The sequence below is a fragment of the Medicago truncatula genome, chromosome 1, assembly GCF_003473485.1.
Source record: "Medicago truncatula cultivar Jemalong A17 chromosome 1, MtrunA17r5.0-ANR, whole genome shotgun sequence".
Classification (NCBI taxonomy): Eukaryota; Viridiplantae; Streptophyta; class Magnoliopsida; order Fabales; family Fabaceae; genus Medicago; species Medicago truncatula.
The window spans coordinates 11314448-11334398 of record NC_053042.1 but is presented as its reverse complement, the minus strand read 5'-3'; the positions used below and the strand labels follow the sequence as shown (position 1 = coordinate 11334398).

Here is a 19951-nt window from a genome sequence, read left to right as displayed (position 1 = left end):
TTCAACATTTTCATTCATTCTTTATTTCTCATCCATTCTAAAATTTATTTCTTATCTTTTAGTCATGAGGTGTTCATGACATCATTGGTCACTACTGACCATTCATTCATACAATCCCAGATATTGCTTTGCAGTTTTTGTGAGGATCGTACGATGATCATCATAGACCTTTGATATCAATTAAAACATTATTTCTAAGTTTCAATATGTTTTTGATTCTATAATTCAAAAATACATATGAAGAGGTTCAGATTTTATAATCCGTACAAAAGGTATTTTGCAAGAGAGAAAAAATAAGACACATGAGAAAACACATTATGGAAAAAGTAATAGTCTTGCTTTTACGTTGCCGTCCTCTTCAATTTTCAGAATCGAAGTCCACATCCTTTAAATATAGTGTATCGAATATCATCATCCCTTTTGGTAACTCCATTTTGATCTTATCATGATTTTTTTTTTCTAGAATCAGGTGTGATGCTTTAATGTATCCTAAGATATTCTTGGGTTTCACATTCAAACATGTTTTAAGAAATATTTAAGAATATAGATTGAGTGAAAAAAGGAATTTGGGTAGTTTGCAGCCGCGCCAAAAACCATTCCTACCTTGTACGTATTGATTGCAAGTGGCATTGCAAACAGATTGGTGATATAAACGGAAAGAAAAATTATTATATGGTTGGACTCAAATGGATAGTGAACCTCAGTTAAGGTCTCCAATCTTTTTGCACAATCCGATTCAAATCTTGGCTTAAACAATCTTTGGTCAACATTTATTCATCTATCAGTCGAACTCGAAATTATCCGAACTCCTCAGACGGTTAACAGAAAAAAAAGGACTTGCCAGGCGTAACGTAACAGGTTTCTGTCGGCATTTCCACACTTTCTAACTCGTTTTTGAAACACTGAAGGTCAACTGAAATTGAATACAGACAAATGATTTTCTGATACAAAGTTGGGTAGAAATGTGTAATACATCAATTTATATACAACTCATGACTCTTACAATATCTAAATCCTATGATGCATCTGTCACACGCAAATGACTACAAAAAAATGTATGAAGAATCCACGATATGCTTTGTCTCTCTATACCAATTTTGAACTTAAAAAATTTCATTACTCCTATAAATATCTACCCACACAAAATAACTATTTCTAATTTGAGTAACTGACACTTTTCTTCAATTTTTCTCTCTAAAATAATTTAAACCAAAACAAAAGACCAGGTTCTGCCATATTAATACTTATGGAAGACTGAGAACTTGCCATTTGCTGATATGTTAGTAGTATACTCATGGACCTAAGTTGGATTTGGGACTAACTTTGGATGAGAAGCTGCATAAACAGAAGAATTCACATCAGTATTCAAGTGTGAGAGCAGATGTTGAATATCTGGACGTAAACTCTCCGCTGCCCTTCCAATGAGTGCCAGAACATCTGGTCGAGGTTTGCTGCTAGCCTGCACAGGCCCTCCCTGCCCTTCATAGTGAATGACATGATGACTGAACACCAAGTGATAAAAATTAGTGGCAACACGAGACTTGTTATAACTTCTGGTAAGACGTTTTGAAACAAATTGTTAAGACTTACAGGAAATCAATGATATCTGCTATCTCTGATGCATCAACAGCAGTTGATGTCTGGGAATTCTTTCCAAATACATCCACTAATACACTCAAGAGTATAGATAGGGTCTGTGACATTTTTCAGAAGATGACAGTAAAACAGTTAATACCCAAAAAAAATTAATGACACATTAAAGTTCCAATAAATTATGTATAAATGCATAATAAGATCCAAACAATAAAGAAGACCATGAGCTATGAATAAAGGTAAACTAGACCTGAAAATAAATAAAAAAATTCAAAACAGCTTTAGCACACTTAAATTTACACTCCACGTAATTTCATTAATCGATGGATAAAAAAGGAAGGACATACTTAGACAAGACCTGACAAATCCTGATGTAACCATGTTAAATCCTTCGAAAATAATAATAGGAAAATTACAAACTTGTTATTTATATATGACGATATTTGGTGTTCCTCTCTTACAGTAGTTTACTATGGTGGTAATATTTTACTTCTAGTTTGTTATTTCTTTTGGTGATGTGGGACTCTTTAACACCCCTCCTCACGCCTGGCATTATTGGGCTTGCTGCATGGGATATAAATGGTGGGTGGCCCAACGGATCTTGGAGGAGGCTCTAATACCATCTTATAATTTGTGGTTGGGCCTAATACAACCCCACAAAACCGGCTTATGAGGTGAGAACTGTCCCCACTTATAAACACTTGTTCAGGCCATCTCCCAACTAATATGGGACTCTTTAACAAATTCTCTTGCTTGGAAACTATGTGCCGCACCACTTTATGCTACTTCCAACGTTTTAACCAAGGATTCTTGCTACTCTTTCAACCCAGAAGTTGGTGTCTGTTGGATAGGAAGATGATTAATAGGGGCAGTGTTCTTGTTACTCAAATTATTCTCAAATGGAGGAATTTTCCTCCTAAGCATGGTACTTGAAAGTTTGCTGCTAATATTGATCCTGTTATGGCTATTCTACATAGAAAATGATCAATTGAAGAAGTATCTTTGCTCTTGAAGTTCTAATCAGATGGAAAGCTTTGCCTCTTAAACATGGAACTTGTGATCATTCATCCTTGAGGACAGGGATGTTTGAAGGGGAGGGTATTGTTACAGTAATTTACTATGGTGGTAATATTTTACTTTTAGTTTGTAATTTGTTTTGGTGATGTGTCATTTGTGAGTCGAAAGGGCTCTAGAGTATTCCAATGGATCATTTTGTAATTGCCTCAGCTATATAGCTAGGTCAATCATCTTGAATGAATCAACTCGTATTTCACAAAACTTATCTTCTTCTCTATGAAAACTCTCTAATACTATTAAATTTACTCTTCATCACCGGAACTCATTCAATCATTGAGTTCCCTGAGTTTGAGAACAGAATTTCTTGGTTAATCCCTGAAAATTAAATTTCACATCTCATCCTCAAATGTGTAGAGCCTCAAGTTTATTGCTAAATATTTGGAAAACAAAAAAGACTACAACATCAATAAACTATAAATAACAGAAACGAGTGAACTCATAGTTCTATCATGACTTCAAAAATAAACTACTCTCACGCATCGAAGGGTAAGACTCTTTGTATAGCATTTATTGTTCTCAACATCAAAGTATTCAACCTAGCAGACATATGAAAGTTGTATTAAAACTGTGGAATTGATAATTTTATGTACCTTGTTGAAAAGTGCATGAGCATTGGCAAGTTTTGGAAGGAGGGGGCTCATTATACGAAATGCTATCCTCAACATTGCAACTGACGTTACTGGCCGAAGTTGCTTGATGATAACATTAGTTCCTTCAAGCCATTCTTGAGGCAGGTTACTGAAGAAAGAATGAAGCAAAGCAACCACATTCCCTGTAATAAAAAAGGCCAGTATTTCTTTTAGGCACAACTAACCACTAAAAATAGAATGTAATTCACATAGATTAAATGGAAGCAGCATATCCTAGTAACCATAAATCAATGTAATAACACTTCAGTTTCCATTCAGATGCTTGCTGAATTTAATGCTTAGAAAATGATAATCATCTGCGTAAAATGATTAAATTGCTTCCATACACAATAGAAACAATAACGAAGAATTTTAAAATATAAGGCTGTGCTATGAGTGTATAACAGAAGAAGCTTAGTAATAATCAGAATATGGTTAGTGGCGCCACGACAGCTGTCCTTACTAGTGACGGCTGTAACAACTCAGCAGAGTTTGTGTAGGTTAAGTCCCTGATAGATTAGGATAAGAATCGGCAGATTCATTCAATACAAAATACAATTTCAGTAACAGTGTTTCTCTCCTCTATCCTAGTATCTCATAAATGTTATCTCATAAGTGTTTCTCTCTTCTATCCTAGTAACAGCATTTCAGATACGCAAATATGTCAAACATAAGTCACAATTTTGAATATCAAGACAGATAAGTGATATAGGGAATTCAAATTATAATGATTCAATTTAAGCAAGGAATTTTTCACTAAACAACCCTTTGCCAAACCATACCGATGGCTGTGGAGGTATTATCCTGTGCAGCCCATGTTGGATCTAACAAAGCATAGCCAACAGCAGAGTCTATTTCCGCAAGAGACCTTTTCACATCTGTAAGCCACCAATTCTCTTTTATTATACGTGTTGTCTCCAAGTAAAGTTGTGAATGAAAATCAGAAGGAAGCTGAGCCAGAAGGAGGCCACAAGCTTGAATCAACAAGCAAGACAGTTGTTGACATGTATAACCACTTCGTGAAGCAAAATTAGTGGTATTTACTCCAGAAGTTGAAGGAGTTGATCTACTTGCACCTATGGAATCTGTGCTTCCCCCTGAAGGTGATGTTGGCAACACTGAACCTTGCCCTACACCATTAGAGGAGCCGTTGAAAGAATCATTAGACTGGACCAATGTTGGTTGTATATTAACAACAATTTGAACAAGTGATTGTACTATCTGAGAAGCAGACACAGGAAGGGAAAGTATTTCAACAACAGCAGTCTCAAGAACTAGCTGGGTATATGTGCCAGGATCCTGAATTTGGTAGAATGCCTTTTGACTCTCTGAAGCATTTGCTGGCCCAGACTGAGAGACAGCTGGTGGCTTGCTTTGTGAAGTACGTTGTGCACCGTTTGATGAATCTCCTATGGATCCCGATTTTGAGTTGTTATGTAATGGAGGAATGACATTATTTACTATTCCCAACAAAAGAGTCGTAAAATAGTCATGAGGAGGGCACATGGCAGGATTTGGCGAACTTATTTGCTGTGGGAATGACTCTGAAAAGGGAATCTGAAAGAAATACAGGCCCAATAAATGTTCAGAGTAATACCAATTTTAAGTTAAACAACTTTAAGGAAACAAAAAACTGCTGACAAAATAAAATGAAGTTCATTACCTTACTGATGTCAAGTACATTGAGTATTCGAACAATGAGCTTTCCAGGAAGATGGCCATAGAAATATGCAAGTATATCACGAACAAATGTAAATCTTAGAGGGTAATAAGCAAGCAATGGAGAATATAGGGCCAGTAGTCTTTCTGCTGTATCCATTGCATCATTTTCAATAAGTCTGTAAATTATTAAGGGGATAATTGGAAGCAAGCGTGCTGCAATATCATCAAAGTACACAGGTTGCCTGGAACATTTGTAGCAGCCAGCATTAGTCCGTGCAATTTTTAGAGTAATGGACCCGAACAAAGAATTACAATGAATTTAATACTTAAATACCAAATAAAAAACGTAAACACATACAAAAACTCGCTAAATCGAAAATCAGTTTAAGGAAGCTTCATCTCTCTCGTTGCAAGCCGAAATGTTGGATGCATTAACAAGAAGTGCACCTACTATTAGCTAAAGCTTATACGGTAATTTTGGTCTCCATTAAAAACAACTGGGAGCCTTTTTGGGAAGAAAAAAAAAAACTGGGAATGCTTTCTCAAAAATTACTAAACAAATTTAGATTCAACTTATTTTTCAGAATTCTTTGTCTTATCATGCTATGTTACTTCTTGATTGAATCATGTCATATTCTGCATGTAATTTGAATCTCCCTATTTTTATTTTTTACACTTGGTGCATGTGTGTTGAATAATCAATAGTCACATTGTAGAGTGGCCTAAATCTCATCAATCAGTGAATGTATTTTAAGTTCAGCTATATAAAGCTATAACTGAAACAGTGCATTAAGTTAATTGTAGTTCTAGTTCCAATTTTCAGAAATACAACTTCCATGTTCTCTCTGAAATTCTACCTCCCACAATAAAGAGTCATAAATACATAGATTTACAGTTCCCCTACTTAATGTAAATTAGTCGAGAGTATCGTAGAAGAGATAGGACAAGGCTTTACAAAGATATAGATGTTTTATGCTCTTTTGAAGAACGACCGGAATTTTCAAGGATAAATGTTTATATATTACTTCTTATTCTGATATTTCAAATAAGAAGTTGCTTTTTTAATGTCATATTTGCCTTTTTAATATGTATTTACATTTTTTGCCTTTGGTTTTAATTTCTCTTGTTATTTTATGATTTAATGGGATGTCTTGTCTTATAATTTTGAACTTCACTTGTCTTATTTATTTTATGATTTAATGGGATGTCTTGTCTTATAATTTTGAACTTCACTAGTCTTATTTTTAAGTTTTTTTCTTTTATTTAAAAAATTCTGAAGTATACAACACAAGAACAAACAACTTGTAAAATATGAGAAAGAAATAATTCTCTAGTTTTTGCTATTAATCAATCTTTTATTATGTCTCATTCTTTTCTTATGGCTTCAACCACAAGAAGAATATTAACAGATCTCCATCAAATAACACAACAATTTGGTTTGAAGTTCCATGTTTTCAATTTTCAAGAAAGGGTTTATCAACTGCTGTGACAAATAAAGATGATGGATCGCAGCAAAGAAAACCGTAACTCATTGTTTCAAAGGAATGTACCTATCCTTCCATGAAAGATGATTTCCAAGAGCCTTTTGCAGCTCAACCCGCTTGAACATTCCTGTGTATAGCCAATGTTCAGGGTGCCCACGAGTTAAACAAAAGAGTTTTACTCTCTGCTGAAGCTCTTGCCTATCAAGCAAACTAATCTGCAATTACATCCAAAATAGTATTAATCTTAGTAGACGAAAGATACAGAAGCTTAATTTCCCCTAGTTTATATTATAACAAATATGTTTACTTGGCCTTTCTATTATGTTCAGCTAGATCGTGATACATTTCCACAAGACATGCAAAGGGATAGATGACTTGTAATATACTGATGTTTTCTTTCAATACTTGTGTTTCTATCTATGAATAAATGTGATGTTCGGGTGTTCTAAATTTGGGAGCGGAAATAGCACTGAATCTCAAGATGTGAAACAAAGGAGGAAAAATAAAACTAAAATGTGAAATTTAACCACAAAAATCTAATATCTTCATTCTTCAGTAAAAAAAAATGAGAAACTAAATGGAAAAAAGGGGAAGAAATAGACGGATCAAGATGCAAAGAATTAATGAAATCGACTACATAAAATTGGGATAAAATGTCACCAACTATAAGCAAGTTTAGGACCCATTTACTTTGTGAAAACATTATTTTGTTTTCATTTCTCAAAATTTGTTTTAGTTTTACTTGTTGACAGGAAGAAAATAGATTTTTAAAGCGAGCCATTGTGATGAAGAGAAGATAAAATGCTAGGTTACTGATGCTGCATTTCTAAAAATAATGAAAATAGCTCTCTTGACATTTTCATCATTTCCATTTTCCAGAAACACAAGACAGTTGTTCACTTCAGGTGTCTCTTTTCTTTTCTCCTTGTAAACAAATAAAACTAACACAAATTTTAGGAAATGAAAATAGAAAATGTTTTCACAAAGTAAATGGGCTCTTACTTTTCTCAAACTTTCAATCTCATTCTTTTTACTTATTTTTCTATTTGGAAAAAGAGGTCATGACTGGTGTAGGGATTAAAAAATATATATAATCAAAGTGAATTTGAATGTACGTACCACAATACGCAAAGCATGTGGATCATCATCACGGTCGGTAAGTGCAAGAAGCAAGATATCCAGAGGAAGTATCTCATTTGTCCAAACAAAAAAAGCAAGACTTGAAATGGCTTTTAACATAAGGTCCTACAAAACAAAACTATATGAAGAATGCTAAAAGGATACTGATTTACAGAATTGAAAGATAAAAAGCCTCATTCACAACTGTTAACCTGAATCAAGTGTCCTTGTTGAAGCTCTATTTGCATATGATGAAGCATAACATCAACCATTGTGTAAATGTTAGATGTCACTTCTTCAGGAGAAAATTCCCTCAGTACACGTCCCTAGACCAATATGGAAAACAGGTTAAGCATTTTGAGTGCTTAGGAGAGTTTTGGGAATAAAAAGGAAATATTTATACAAAGAAAGAATATAAGTGTCAATGAACGCATCGGGGAAAACTTCCTTGTAACAAAGATAAATTTATTTCAAAGCAGGAAATATTAAAAGATACCAGCACAATGACAAAGATAGCAGTTAAAGATAAATACCAGGTTTCCACTGTTAATGTTCTCTGCATGTCCTTGCATTAGTATCAATGCACCAGCACACAAATACTGTCTATGCTGAGGGAAACTATGGTTGATGTAGGTCATAACATAATTACTATCTGCCGAAGGTGAAAGAAGCTGGTTGCACTGGTGTATAACCGTTTGTTCTGCCTGCACATGTCTCAAATATTAATTTGCATATTTAGAAACAATATCAACATATAAAAAATTATTAAAAAAAAATAAAAAAATATTCACAAGATTCAGTAACTCTTAAGCAAGATTTATGGACCATTGTTAGTTGTTACTATATTCATATTTCACAAAAGCAACCAAAGAGAAACTAGAAGTAAAGAGGCTTTGAGACAGCGCGTAAAAAATCTTAATGGTGGGACGAATCAAGGAACAAAAGATTAGCTTAAAAAGGTGTGTTATAAAAAATTGTCCGTTTTAAAATGGGGAAATATCAGCGTACTTGCTAAAAATAAGCAAAGACAAGCAAGAGACTTGAACAAGGTGTGATGCACCAAGAAGATGAAGGAGAAGTATTAGGTGCAAAACAATATTAAGACAGGATGGAAGAGCTGTTTTTTTGTAAACTTCTGAATGAAAAATATAAGTATTCATTGAACTTAAATAGACTTGACAAGAAGATCAAAATTACTCCTACTGCCAAAGAATCTTTTTGCAAAAAAAATAGTAAAATAGTAAAATAACAACAGAGATGGTGGACAATGTATATTATTGATGGTTGATGATGAAAACAGAAATGCAGAAGGGAATAAACAACCCATACTACCCTAGAGCATATCCTCAAAGAATGAAAACTTCTCTGCCTAACAGAAATTATTCCCTCATCATGACCTCTCCTCTCTCAACAAATTCCCATATAACCGAATTCCCACTAACAAACTTACTGCTCTCCTTCTCTCTCTCGCCTCATCATTCTTCTCTCCCTTTCTATTATTTCTTATATAAACCCTCCACACCTTGGGCCTGTTTTGATAGTCCAAGCCCATGACATCAGTTGAGGGCCTATCAATACCCCTTTTTAATTTGAACCCACATGGTTTGTCCACACCTTGCATTATGTGTCTTTGTTCTTTACTGAAGGCATGCCTGCACATATGAAAATATAACAAACCTGCTGCCATGTTTGGATTGCAAGGCTCCTTTTATCCGGTCGACCACTCAATGCTTCACGCAGAACAGACGGGAAGTATCGTAGTGTTTTTTCTGACCAGGTATGTACGCTGGTTGCCATTATTTGTTCCAACATGTTTTGGAGATAAGGCAGGTGATCAGCATCTGCAATCCCGCGAGTCTTAATAAGTATAGCAAGTGTTACAACAGTCACTCGGTTCAAAGTTTCCGAAAATTCCGTTGGGCCCTGCAAATAGTTAAAAATAAAATATTTAGACAAGAAATAAAACACCAGTCATCATATAGAGTGATGAGTGAGCTCAAATAAATAACATAAAATAGAAGTTTCTTTGCCCAAAAAAAAAAAAGTTACAACTTTGATACCAAAGCAAATACCTTTCCTTCCCTTTTGACCAAAAAGAAATCCCTCAATGAGAATATAAGATTCAGGCACAGATTTTCAGCTAATCTGAATACTCGATGATCTCCCCGTTTTCCTTTTAGAGCAGAAATTATCTTTGTAACATCATACATCAAGGCTTTGCTTTTTCCCTGATACCTATGCAAAATGAACAATTTATATTTTTATCTTTAAATCATAACTTTTGGCATATCTAATTACCAGAAAAATAGAATACAGATTTGAAAAAAAAAACTGTACATGCAAATACACAGTTTTGGCTTTTATTCCGAGTAAACAAAAAAATTTGGTTTTAGCCCCTAAAACATGGGAAAATTTTCTTTTAATCCTCGTTTTTTATTTTAGTCTATGTACTAGTTGTTAACAATCGTTCCAGTCCCTGAAAGATGGGGATCATATTGATTTTAGTCTCTGAAATAAGGACCGTATAGGACTAATTCTAATATTAACAAGTATTACGGGAACTAAAACAAACAAGGACCAAAAGCAAATGAAAAAGATATTAAAGTCTAGAATATATAGCCTCAATTAAGTCCATTTCTAAAAAATAAATACACAATTGAGTGAAAGAGTCCAGATGTAATGGTAAATAGGGGTGTGCACAATATTTGGCTACCCCTAACCAAACCTTTCCACATGTTAAAATCCCAGTAACTAAACTAACCAAACCAGCCCATATCACTTCAAGAACGGTAAACTGCACAAACCGGTATACCCATTTTACTTAATTGGTTTACACCGATTTCACAAATCCCATAAATGGCACAAACTCGCAGTCACATCAATACACCTTCTCTTATATCTTCTCCACTGCCATCACTCCAAATCAATCTACAACTTATTTTCTTCTTTTACTTATCAACCGCTAAATTCTTACAAATCGATAACAATCTCCATGTATGTTGACCTCTTTTTTAAATTTAAATTATTATTATTATTTGATGCAATTTAGTCCTCTCAATTTCCTTGCCGTTTTTAGCACTTTTTGTTTGAGTAATTCCGAGTTGGATTCCTCTATGACCCATGCGCACCCCTAATGGTAAATGATCTTGTAGCGTTCAAACTTAAAACCACTTATTGAACTGAAGGGCACAACCGCACAAACATGAGAAAAAAGATACAGGGACTCCTTACAATTGCAACATATCCTTATCTTTGAGAAAAGAAATTTAAATGGTCCATATAGAAACAATCACCTGTAAAGTGGAAGTAGTCTGTAGTTCAATATCTCAAGCACCAAAAGTGTTACACCAGGCCTGCTCAACAAAGAAGGACTCTTTTGCCCCAAATGCTGCAAGTGACAATTTCATGATATGTAATCATAACATCAGCAAACAAACAAATAATAAGTATACAGAAAAATGAATGGGCAACAAAATTTATCAAAATGCTTCATGAAACCACAGTGGAAAGGACAAGAACTTGGTAAGACACGACCAAGAAAATGTGAGATAAAAACAACGCTATATTGTAATTTTACGAGATTGGTAGTCTGTTCAGTACTCCATAAAAAAAAATTATTATTAATTTCATGTGGACTATAACAACAAGCTACATCAATTACTTCATTTGCCCATATAACTAATTTCCATTATAAAAACTAATCCAAAGCTGAAAGCTAACTTTCACTAGATGTAGTAGTTCCACCATGGAACTTCGCACATTTAGTACTCAGTTTAACATTTCATCAGAAGTTAAGAGCAAAAGTAGTTTCGCCTAAGCAGAAAATGGAATCATAAAGATAAGATATTTTTATTTACATATTGACATATAAACAAAAAAGTAACACAATGTTATCACTGAAGGGAGAATGAAATTACAATGAAATAAAGATAAGATATTTTTATTTACATATTGACATATAAACAAAAAAGTAACACTGTTATCACTGAAGGGAGAATGAAATTACAATGAAATGTGAACGGAAAAGTGAATGAGGTGCAATAAGCAGCAATCTGGTATAAGTTTCAACCATTGCAATGCTGGGTAAAACCTGCACACAAAGAGAAGCTAAATATCAAAAGAGCTGTTCCTTTAGCTGATGAGAAGGGACATTAGAATTATTCCTTTCCAATTCTTTGAAGATGAAATCATTGCTTGAAATGATAATTACCAGGACTTTCTCAAGTCTAAATGATAGTATGATAAAAGATATACTGTGACAGTATAAAGCATATAAAGTATGGTGGTAAATGATCCTTAACATATGTGTGTGTGAGAGAGAGAGGGAGGAGGGTGAACCTGTCCAGAAAACAGAGAATCTTCCATTTGATAAGACAGCTTCAAACATAAGTTCATCGAAAACCCCGATATCAATGACATGGGCAAGGGGTTAACTTCTCGTGTACAAACTAATCTTTCAGGTGGTTGTAGATTTGTTGCTGGTGCCAAGTCAATAACTCCAGCAGAAGTTAACCAATTCATTACTGTTTCAAGAGCAGGTTGTGCCATTGTGTAGGTCACAACCCAAAACATCCCTATTGAGCGTTCATCCATATTCATATAATCCATCATTCGGTCTCCTGAAAATTCAAGGGTTTATTAGAATGATAAAATCAGATAATACAAGAATAATAGTTTAACTACTATTTAACAATATTTCACTCAGCAAACTGCCAAAAACTATGGAGAAGGGTAAAGAACAAATGTAAGGATCGGCAGAAAGTGTAGCAAAAGAAAAACAGAAAAGATAAAGAAAAATTTAGTCAGGGAGAAGGAGATACACCATGACACACACACAGTAGGATAATAATTGGATGACTTTCCTTATACTTGTCTTAACTACGAAAGGAAATACTACTAGTCTATAACTAAGCTACAACTAGAGTAAACCATGATAACTATTTCCAATTTACCATCATATCCAACAATAAAAGAAGATTAAAGTACAAAGGATGAGGATTTCCAGCTTTCAACATCATGAAAATAGTAAAAAGAAGTCAAACAGAAAGGAAGTGTTGATTGTATATATAATTATATGATATTCTTTACTTTATTATTTGATTTAGTTTCCTTACATAGTTAGCGAATACTGATATTGCTCCCAACCCTGAGGTATTCAAACTCTGTTTCCCCCTTATATATAATTGTAGGTATAAGAGCATTGTGGCCGACCCACTCTCCGCTTTTATAAGTTTCACATAGTCGTTTCGGTTTAGGTCTTCATCCGTTGTTGCGATAGCCATTGAAATGCAGTTGTTTGAATTCTAAGATATATTGAAAGATAACATGACAAGGGCTTGTTTATACAAACAAAGATCATATTAATATTGTTGGATACACAGTTGCAAATTGGGCAGGTGATGCAAATGATATCAAGGTAGTCAAAATCGAGATCCATTGTAGGATCAGGAGGGAGATGCAAGATCGTAAATCGTGTGATCATAAGATCCTACTAGATTCACAAATTTATACATACATACATACAAGACAAAATAAACTCTAAGATATATTAAAAGATCACATGACAAGGGTTTATACAAACAAAGATCATATTAATATTGTTGGATACACAGTTGCAAATTGGGTAGGTGATGCAATTGATAACAAGGTAGCCAAAATCGAGATCCATTGAAGGATCGGGAGGAGATGCAAGATCGTAAATCATGTGATTGTAACACAGATCTTAAGTTCCTACCAGATTCACAAATTCATATATTATTTACATAAAAGGCAAAGTGAATAGATGAAGAAAAATACTTCAAAATACACCATAATTACTTGACAGTAAAAAAATAAAAAAATACTCCTATAATAATTAAAGAATAATATAGCATAACTTGTTTATCATAATGTGTCTAACTTTTTATATCACGTTAGAAATTATTATTAATTTGCAAAGACTAAAATGAAAGCAAGTTGAAGAGATGAATCAAAACAACAAACATATCAATGTATCATAAATGTGTTCTCATAGTGACGCAGAAAACTGTCACTTTAATTATAAAAAAGGGTCTTACTAACGAGTATCCAAAAGACATTGGTTAAGGAATCCACAAAAGGGAAGATTTTCTTGGGAATACATGTTAACCACTTGTCAACGTGGTAAATACAACATTTTTCTATACAAACTTACCTCTTTTGATTCCTTAATCAATGCCCTAAGGATACTTGTTAACATTCTTCAAAAACAAGGCCTGTGTTGACAAAAATCCCTAAGGATACTTGTTAACATTCTTCAAAAACAAGGCCTGTGTTGACAAAAATCTAGAAAGGGTAAGAAACAATTCAGCACCCATGTTTCCCATTTCTTCATCTTCTTTCTTCTCTTTGGTTACCGTTTTCTCCCTTTATTTCTTCCATCAAACTGAAGCAAGTTGCGATAAGGATAAAGGCAGAAAGGGTTGCACGATGAGGGAGAAAGGGTCAAATGACAAGGGTGAGCGATTTTGTTGGCACGAACTCGCTCAACCCCAGCAAGATCGTAAAATCAAATGATTCTACGACTTGAGCGCGATTTTGACTACCATGAGTGATAGAGGCATAATGTGTTCTTATTAAGCAAAACTTAATTTTGAGGAAAAGCAAGCAAAATGTTGTTGCAAGGTTAAATATAGAGGCATAATATCGCGTTATGGCTCACAATACTTATAAACTTTTGTGGTGAAAACACTCAAAATAAGAGTTGAAGGTTAGTGAAATAGGTCTTATGGAGCTTGTTTGCGATAACTAATCAGCATTTTATCTTTCCGCAAACCCATTTTTTTAATCAAGTGGCATCAAGACTTCCTCTTAAAGCTCCAACGATTGGCTGGATGATATCGTTATTGAGTCTCTATAGCCTATAGGAACCTCAGATTGATTATATATGTAACAAGTTGGATGCATGTGATGTTATGCTCCAACTAGAAGGAGCGTCTACATTATAATAATAATAATTATTAGTTAGTCCTTCTCTTTGTTATCTTTGATAATATGGTTTCCCTGGATTGTTAACTCGTTTCCAAATTTCCCTCTTTTGAGATATTTTCTCCTGTATAAATAAATATGCATAGTCTCATTGTATATTGAAGACAATTATTCAGTACCATTTATGGCTCACATTTAACTTGAACAAACAGCAAACCATTATCTAGTGATTTAACATTGTCATACATTAAACCATGATCAAATAGTCATATTTAATCTACCTTTGCTTGCTTGTCTCCACCATTCATCTATTTGCTTTCCTTTTTGAAGCTGTTCGTTATTCAGGTATTCTCTGGCTGATGTGTTCAATGACCATATGCGTAAATTTTGACAACTGCTTACGAAATCAAGCAAGATACTTTGAGGACTATTAGGATCTGAACTTCTGTCCTCTCTATGAAATGATAATACCTTTCTGGTTGTTTCCACCTGCCATGCAGTGCCTAGGACATTATTATACATCTAATGCTAGCAAGAATAATTTCATGAAAATAATGTAACACACCAACTTAAGTAGCAGTCCCAGCATTAAATTACTATTTTAAGTGGATGAAACATTAGAAAGTCCGGGTATGTAAATTATTCATTCCATAAATCATTGTGCTATTACTAAAATATGTTTTAGACCTCAAAAAATATTCTCTCTTTGCATCAAAAGGAAAGTAGAAAGAATAACAAGTTTTGCTTGTCCACAACTGAAGAAAAAGACAATAATAATGTTTAACGTTAACCACCTTTCTAGAATCTGAATTCAAAGCAGTCATAACCAGCTCAATTCGTATGATCTGTGCAAGCAGCCAAGTCACGTGATTTGTCTTGAGCGTATGATGATCACCTTCTGCAAGACGTGACACCAGCTTGTCCACAAAATCGACAAAATTAATGCACCCACTTTTCATAAGAAAATAGAAAATATCAGAGAAGACAAGCCATTCCTGCCAGCAATTTATCTCTGCAAAATTCAGAAGAAATTAGCTTCTGAAATGTGATAGACATGCTTTCCTAGAATCAATCATCATTTTCATTAGGATAAAAGATTATCTTATAAAAGAAAAAAGGAAAGAAGGCATGTCAGAGGGAGGAGATGATAAGGAAAGATCGAAAGGAAGTAGCACAAGATGCGAAGTAGCTATCTAGTCGCAGAGAGGTAATAAACACAACCACATCCACACGATTCCTACCTAAAATATTACCACAAGATTCCTGCCTAAACTTGAATCCACATTACTTCTACGAGCAGTGTTTAAATCCCAACAAGACAATCTAACATGGGTTTTGTGAGTTGAAATACACACGCGCGCACACACAGTTCTACGACTCTATCTACGATATATATATATATATATATATATAGAGAGAGAGAGAGAGAGGATCATTGCCTGAATTTGTTAATTTCAATAGTTCTACGATTCTATCAATAGTTGCCTCACAGATCATTTCCGTAGAAAAAACAGCACCAGCAGTAGGCCCTTGAGCTGAAGGCCTGTAGGGAGAAGCCAGTACCAGTACCCGTCTCCACCAATCAGGTGAAGGTGTAGTACGAAGAGCATGCCTGATGCAACGTACAGCTCTCTCCCAGTCCAAACTTCCCTTCTGAATAGAGATTGCAATATCCTACAAACAAACATCAAGACACTAGTTTATCAACTCGAGACAAATTATGATCAAACTCAAATACATGCATTCCATCAGAATAGAATAAGACTGCAGAATATTGGACAAACTAAAAAAAATTAAATAATAGTTGACATTCAAATTGGAGAAATCAATGAATATTAGAAAATTTATTAATGGACTGTCTATTAGAATCAATTATATCGATAGATATATTTAATGAAAATTAATGAAATAAACAGTGACGAAATGCCATGCCACTAATATTCTATCTGTATGGTAGATCTGGAAAAAGCCAGAAACACAGTGCATATATACAGATTGTTATGTAAGTGGAAACGTGACGATCATATTTAACTTATTGATGCCCAAAACCGAAGCAAACAGGGTAACTAGATTTACTAGCTCAATCATTTTTATAAACAGTTCTGAACAGCTACATCAAATGTTCCGCATAAATAAATCATTAATAACTCAAACTAAATCTTTCAGAATTATGAAATTGATTCCCTACTTTAAACAACTTTCCAGTCAACTTTTTATTTGACGTGCTGTGAAGGCTTGGTTGATCAAGTGATTACTTGGCTAACCATTTTGCCTCACTTTCATAGCAAAAATCTTAGTACAGGTAGTATTGATTTTAAGACGGTCGTTATTTTGCATTTTTAACAAGAGATGAAAAAGGGTATTGTAAATATCTAGTTTGCTGAAGAATATGATAGTATCCAAGCATTCAAGTACAGTCTCATTCATCAATATTGAGTTTCTTGAAATAGAAATGAGATTTTTTACCTCTCCGTTCAATGGTTCCCCAAGCACACTTAAATATGAGATTGGTGATAGGCGCAAATGTGCTATTCCTTCACCTGAAATAGTAGGTGTTGTCTGATTCAGGATCCGATGAGTCCCAAATGTAGGGCAATGTAGATGCTGGTCTAACATTTGCATGTGCATAGCCATCATATCTCGTCTCCTGTGGATCTCCAAGATAAGTGTAAATAATGCTTCATCATCAGGTATATTCTCCATGAATTGCAAATCACTGCGTAATAATTCATAAAAGGGAACCCGACATTTTCCCTCGTCAACTAAAAGCCAGATCACATCCAAGCAACTATGTAGCCATGCAACTAAGGCATTGTCAGGTCTCCATGACTTTTGATTATCAGATTCATCAACTCCTTGTTGTCCCTGGTCCCAATTCACCAGCCAGTTCAGCATATGGTTGAAGATTTCGGCATATGTCATGGGTTTCAAACTGAACTCAAGACCAGTTAAAATAATCTTGCAACATAGCTGGCGAAGGCTACTGTAACTGATATCATTATTTCTAACAGATGGGCTACCTCTTTGTTTAGACTGTTGTCCAGCCGAGGAAATATCAGATGATTTTACAGGAGATAGAGCTGCACAAGACAACGGCTCAATAGATGACTGTGCAGGGGAGCCAATAGTATGGACAGAAGTCAATGGAGATGCGGGATTTGATGACTGAAAATTAGAAGAATTAGCAATTGTGCTTGGCGGAGGCAGCATTCCCGACTGTGATAAGCTAGAGGAGGTAACTGTTGACACTGCTTGACTCGTTTGACCAACCGGTATTTCTGCTGAAGAAACTGAAGAAACAAGGGCCGGAAGAAAGGTGTCCCAGTTAATGCACCCAATACCGCACAAGCTCCGTAAAACAAAAAGCAGAAAATCTGACCGTGGCCCATGACCACTACACTGTACGACCAGCGGTATAAGAATAGCTTCTGTCACAGAACGCAATTGCTCATGGTCCTGATATAAAAATGCACCATTAACATAAATAAATACAACAATGACAACAGAAACGCATAAACATTGTCCATGACCACTAAGTGAATGTTTGGTTTGCATAAGAGGAGAGATTGGCAAAATCACAGTGACTTGTGGTGATTTTGGCAAACACTGCACTTTGTAGTCTCACAGAATCACGATGGCTCACTTTGATTTTCCAGTGTCACCAGTCATCCAAACATGCATTAAATATGATTGAAGATTTTCAAAATATTGATGATTTAGTCAGCAACTACAGTTTTGAAGAATAAGTCCCTGTTTCGATAAAGAGTTTAATTAAGCGTTTATCATATAAGTGTTTATGTATAAGTTATTTATATGTCAAAAGATTAAATAAATGTCATCAGTTGTTTCCATAAGCTGTCCCAAGTAGTTCTTGTTTGGATAAACAACATAATTTGCAGCTTATAGCACAATCTCTTATCATAATAAAGCTCATATGCATAAGCTATCTCCTTGACAAAAGATAAAACTAGTTAAATTGTTTTCGTATAAGCTATAAGTTGTTTTCACCAGTTCTCCCAAACCGTCTCACAAGTGCTCATGTCAGTAGATTAGCTCAAATAAGTCGGTCCAAACATTATGACAGTAGATAAGCTCAAATATTTCAATCTAAACATGCCCTAAATCAACAATTCCATCTTTGCAGGCTTTCACATCACTTAAACAAGAAAGCGAAAATCCGTAATTTGAAGAGAAAAAACTCACAGGAAACTGACTCTGAAGCTGCTCAAAATCAACAATGAATTGCTCATTCGGCGGTGGAAGCTCTCTGTTAATCGCGTGCACACGTTTCTGCGTTTTGTTCCTGAAATCAAATTTTCAACAAAAACACATTACAAAACCCTAAACAAATTCTCTAAACTAAAAAACCAAAGCAAAAAATAAAGGATTAACGAGAATTGAGCATTGTTGCAGTGAGTGAACTTACGGTGGTTCACGGATTGAGTCGTCAGGTTTGTTACGACTGTTTCTCTGAAGAAACAAAAAGAAAATGAGGAAGATGAAAATATCGAGGAAAGAAAGAGAATGGAAAGAAAATTCTTACTCCAAGTCCTAAGTAGAGGTTGAAGAGATCGAGAATTGGAACACGCGCTGGGTGGAATTGAAGAGAACGCGATTGTGATGTTGTTGTTGTAATTGATCTTTGATTTTGAGATTGATCCATTTTCACGCTTTCATTCAATTTTCGTTTTTGTTTCTGGGTTTAAGCTTTGGAGTGTTGTAGCGGAAGCTAGGAACGTTGAAAGTCAAGTGTCACTGTATCGCATCGGTTAAATCCGATTTTGGCTATGTGTAAGTCAAATACAAATAACTACCATTAATAACTACTTCTTTTATCGTATTTTTTTATATCTTCGGTAATAATTTGCACCGTATATTTTTTTTTATCGTATACAGATCTTTTTAAGCATGTAATGTAACCAAAAAAAAAGATCTTTTTAAGCATGCATCTAATTAAATTATGTTATGTAGATTATAATAACATTGATGAAGACCACCACGAATCTATCAAGATATGGTTGGAAAATCGAGAATTCACATGATCGTAAGAGATCTTGAATGTTGTCTTTGGTATTGGTATGTATGAGTTTTTTATTTTTATTTGATGATACTTTGAGCGTAGATCAATCTTTTAAAAGATCGATGCTCCTCTAAATTGATTCAACTGATCATCAATCTGTCGTAACATATATTTATTTGTATTGTTAGTTTGTTAGGTTGACACATAATTGCATCCTATCATCCCTCTTTTTGATCGACATAACTGGTGCACCATAAGGAGACATATTGGGTCTAATGAAGTGTTTATGAATGAGATCTTCCAATTGTGTCTTAAGTTCCTTTGGTTCAAATAGAGGCATCAGATAAGATGCAATGGAAATAGGTTCTGCTCTTGGAACCAAGTCTATATAAAATCTTCTCCCTTTCCAGTGGTAAAGAAGT

General features: G+C 34.6%; 1 protein-coding gene across 1 annotated transcript; it reads right to left on the bottom strand.

The window, feature by feature from the left end:
- Positions 1-914: 914 nt before the first annotated feature.
- Positions 915-19299, bottom strand: LOC25482512 (mediator of RNA polymerase II transcription subunit 23). Its single transcript, XM_013611087.3, has 21 exons — positions 19053-19299; positions 18936-18979; positions 18713-18812; positions 16976-17965; positions 15949-16183; positions 15304-15521; positions 14791-14998; positions 11903-12183; positions 11571-11654; positions 10858-10952; positions 9637-9799; positions 9242-9487; positions 8098-8268; positions 7777-7890; positions 7565-7690; positions 6512-6660; positions 4963-5203; positions 4082-4856; positions 3261-3442; positions 1591-1694; positions 915-1502 (listed from the first exon to the last, which is right to left on the bottom strand). Exons 1-21 carry the CDS (start codon positions 19170-19172, stop codon positions 1301-1303), a joined length of 4848 nt encoding a protein of 1615 aa, XP_013466541.1. The 5' UTR covers positions 19173-19299; the 3' UTR covers positions 915-1300.
- Positions 19300-19951: the final 652 nt, after the last annotated feature.

Excerpts from the sequence above, each read along its gene's own strand:
- LOC25482512 (XM_013611087.3), bottom strand. The coding sequence starts at position 19,172 with ATGGATCAATCTCAAAATCAAAGATCAATTACAACAACAACATCACAA. Across the intron at positions 18,813-18,935 it reads GACTCAATCCGTGAACCACC|GAACAAAACGCAGAAACGTG; the intron begins GTAAGTTCACTC and ends ATTTGATTTCAG. Across the intron at positions 14,999-15,303 it reads TGAATTCAGATTCTAGAAAG|GTGGAAACAACCAGAAAGGT; the intron begins GTGGTTAACGTT and ends ACTGCATGGCAG.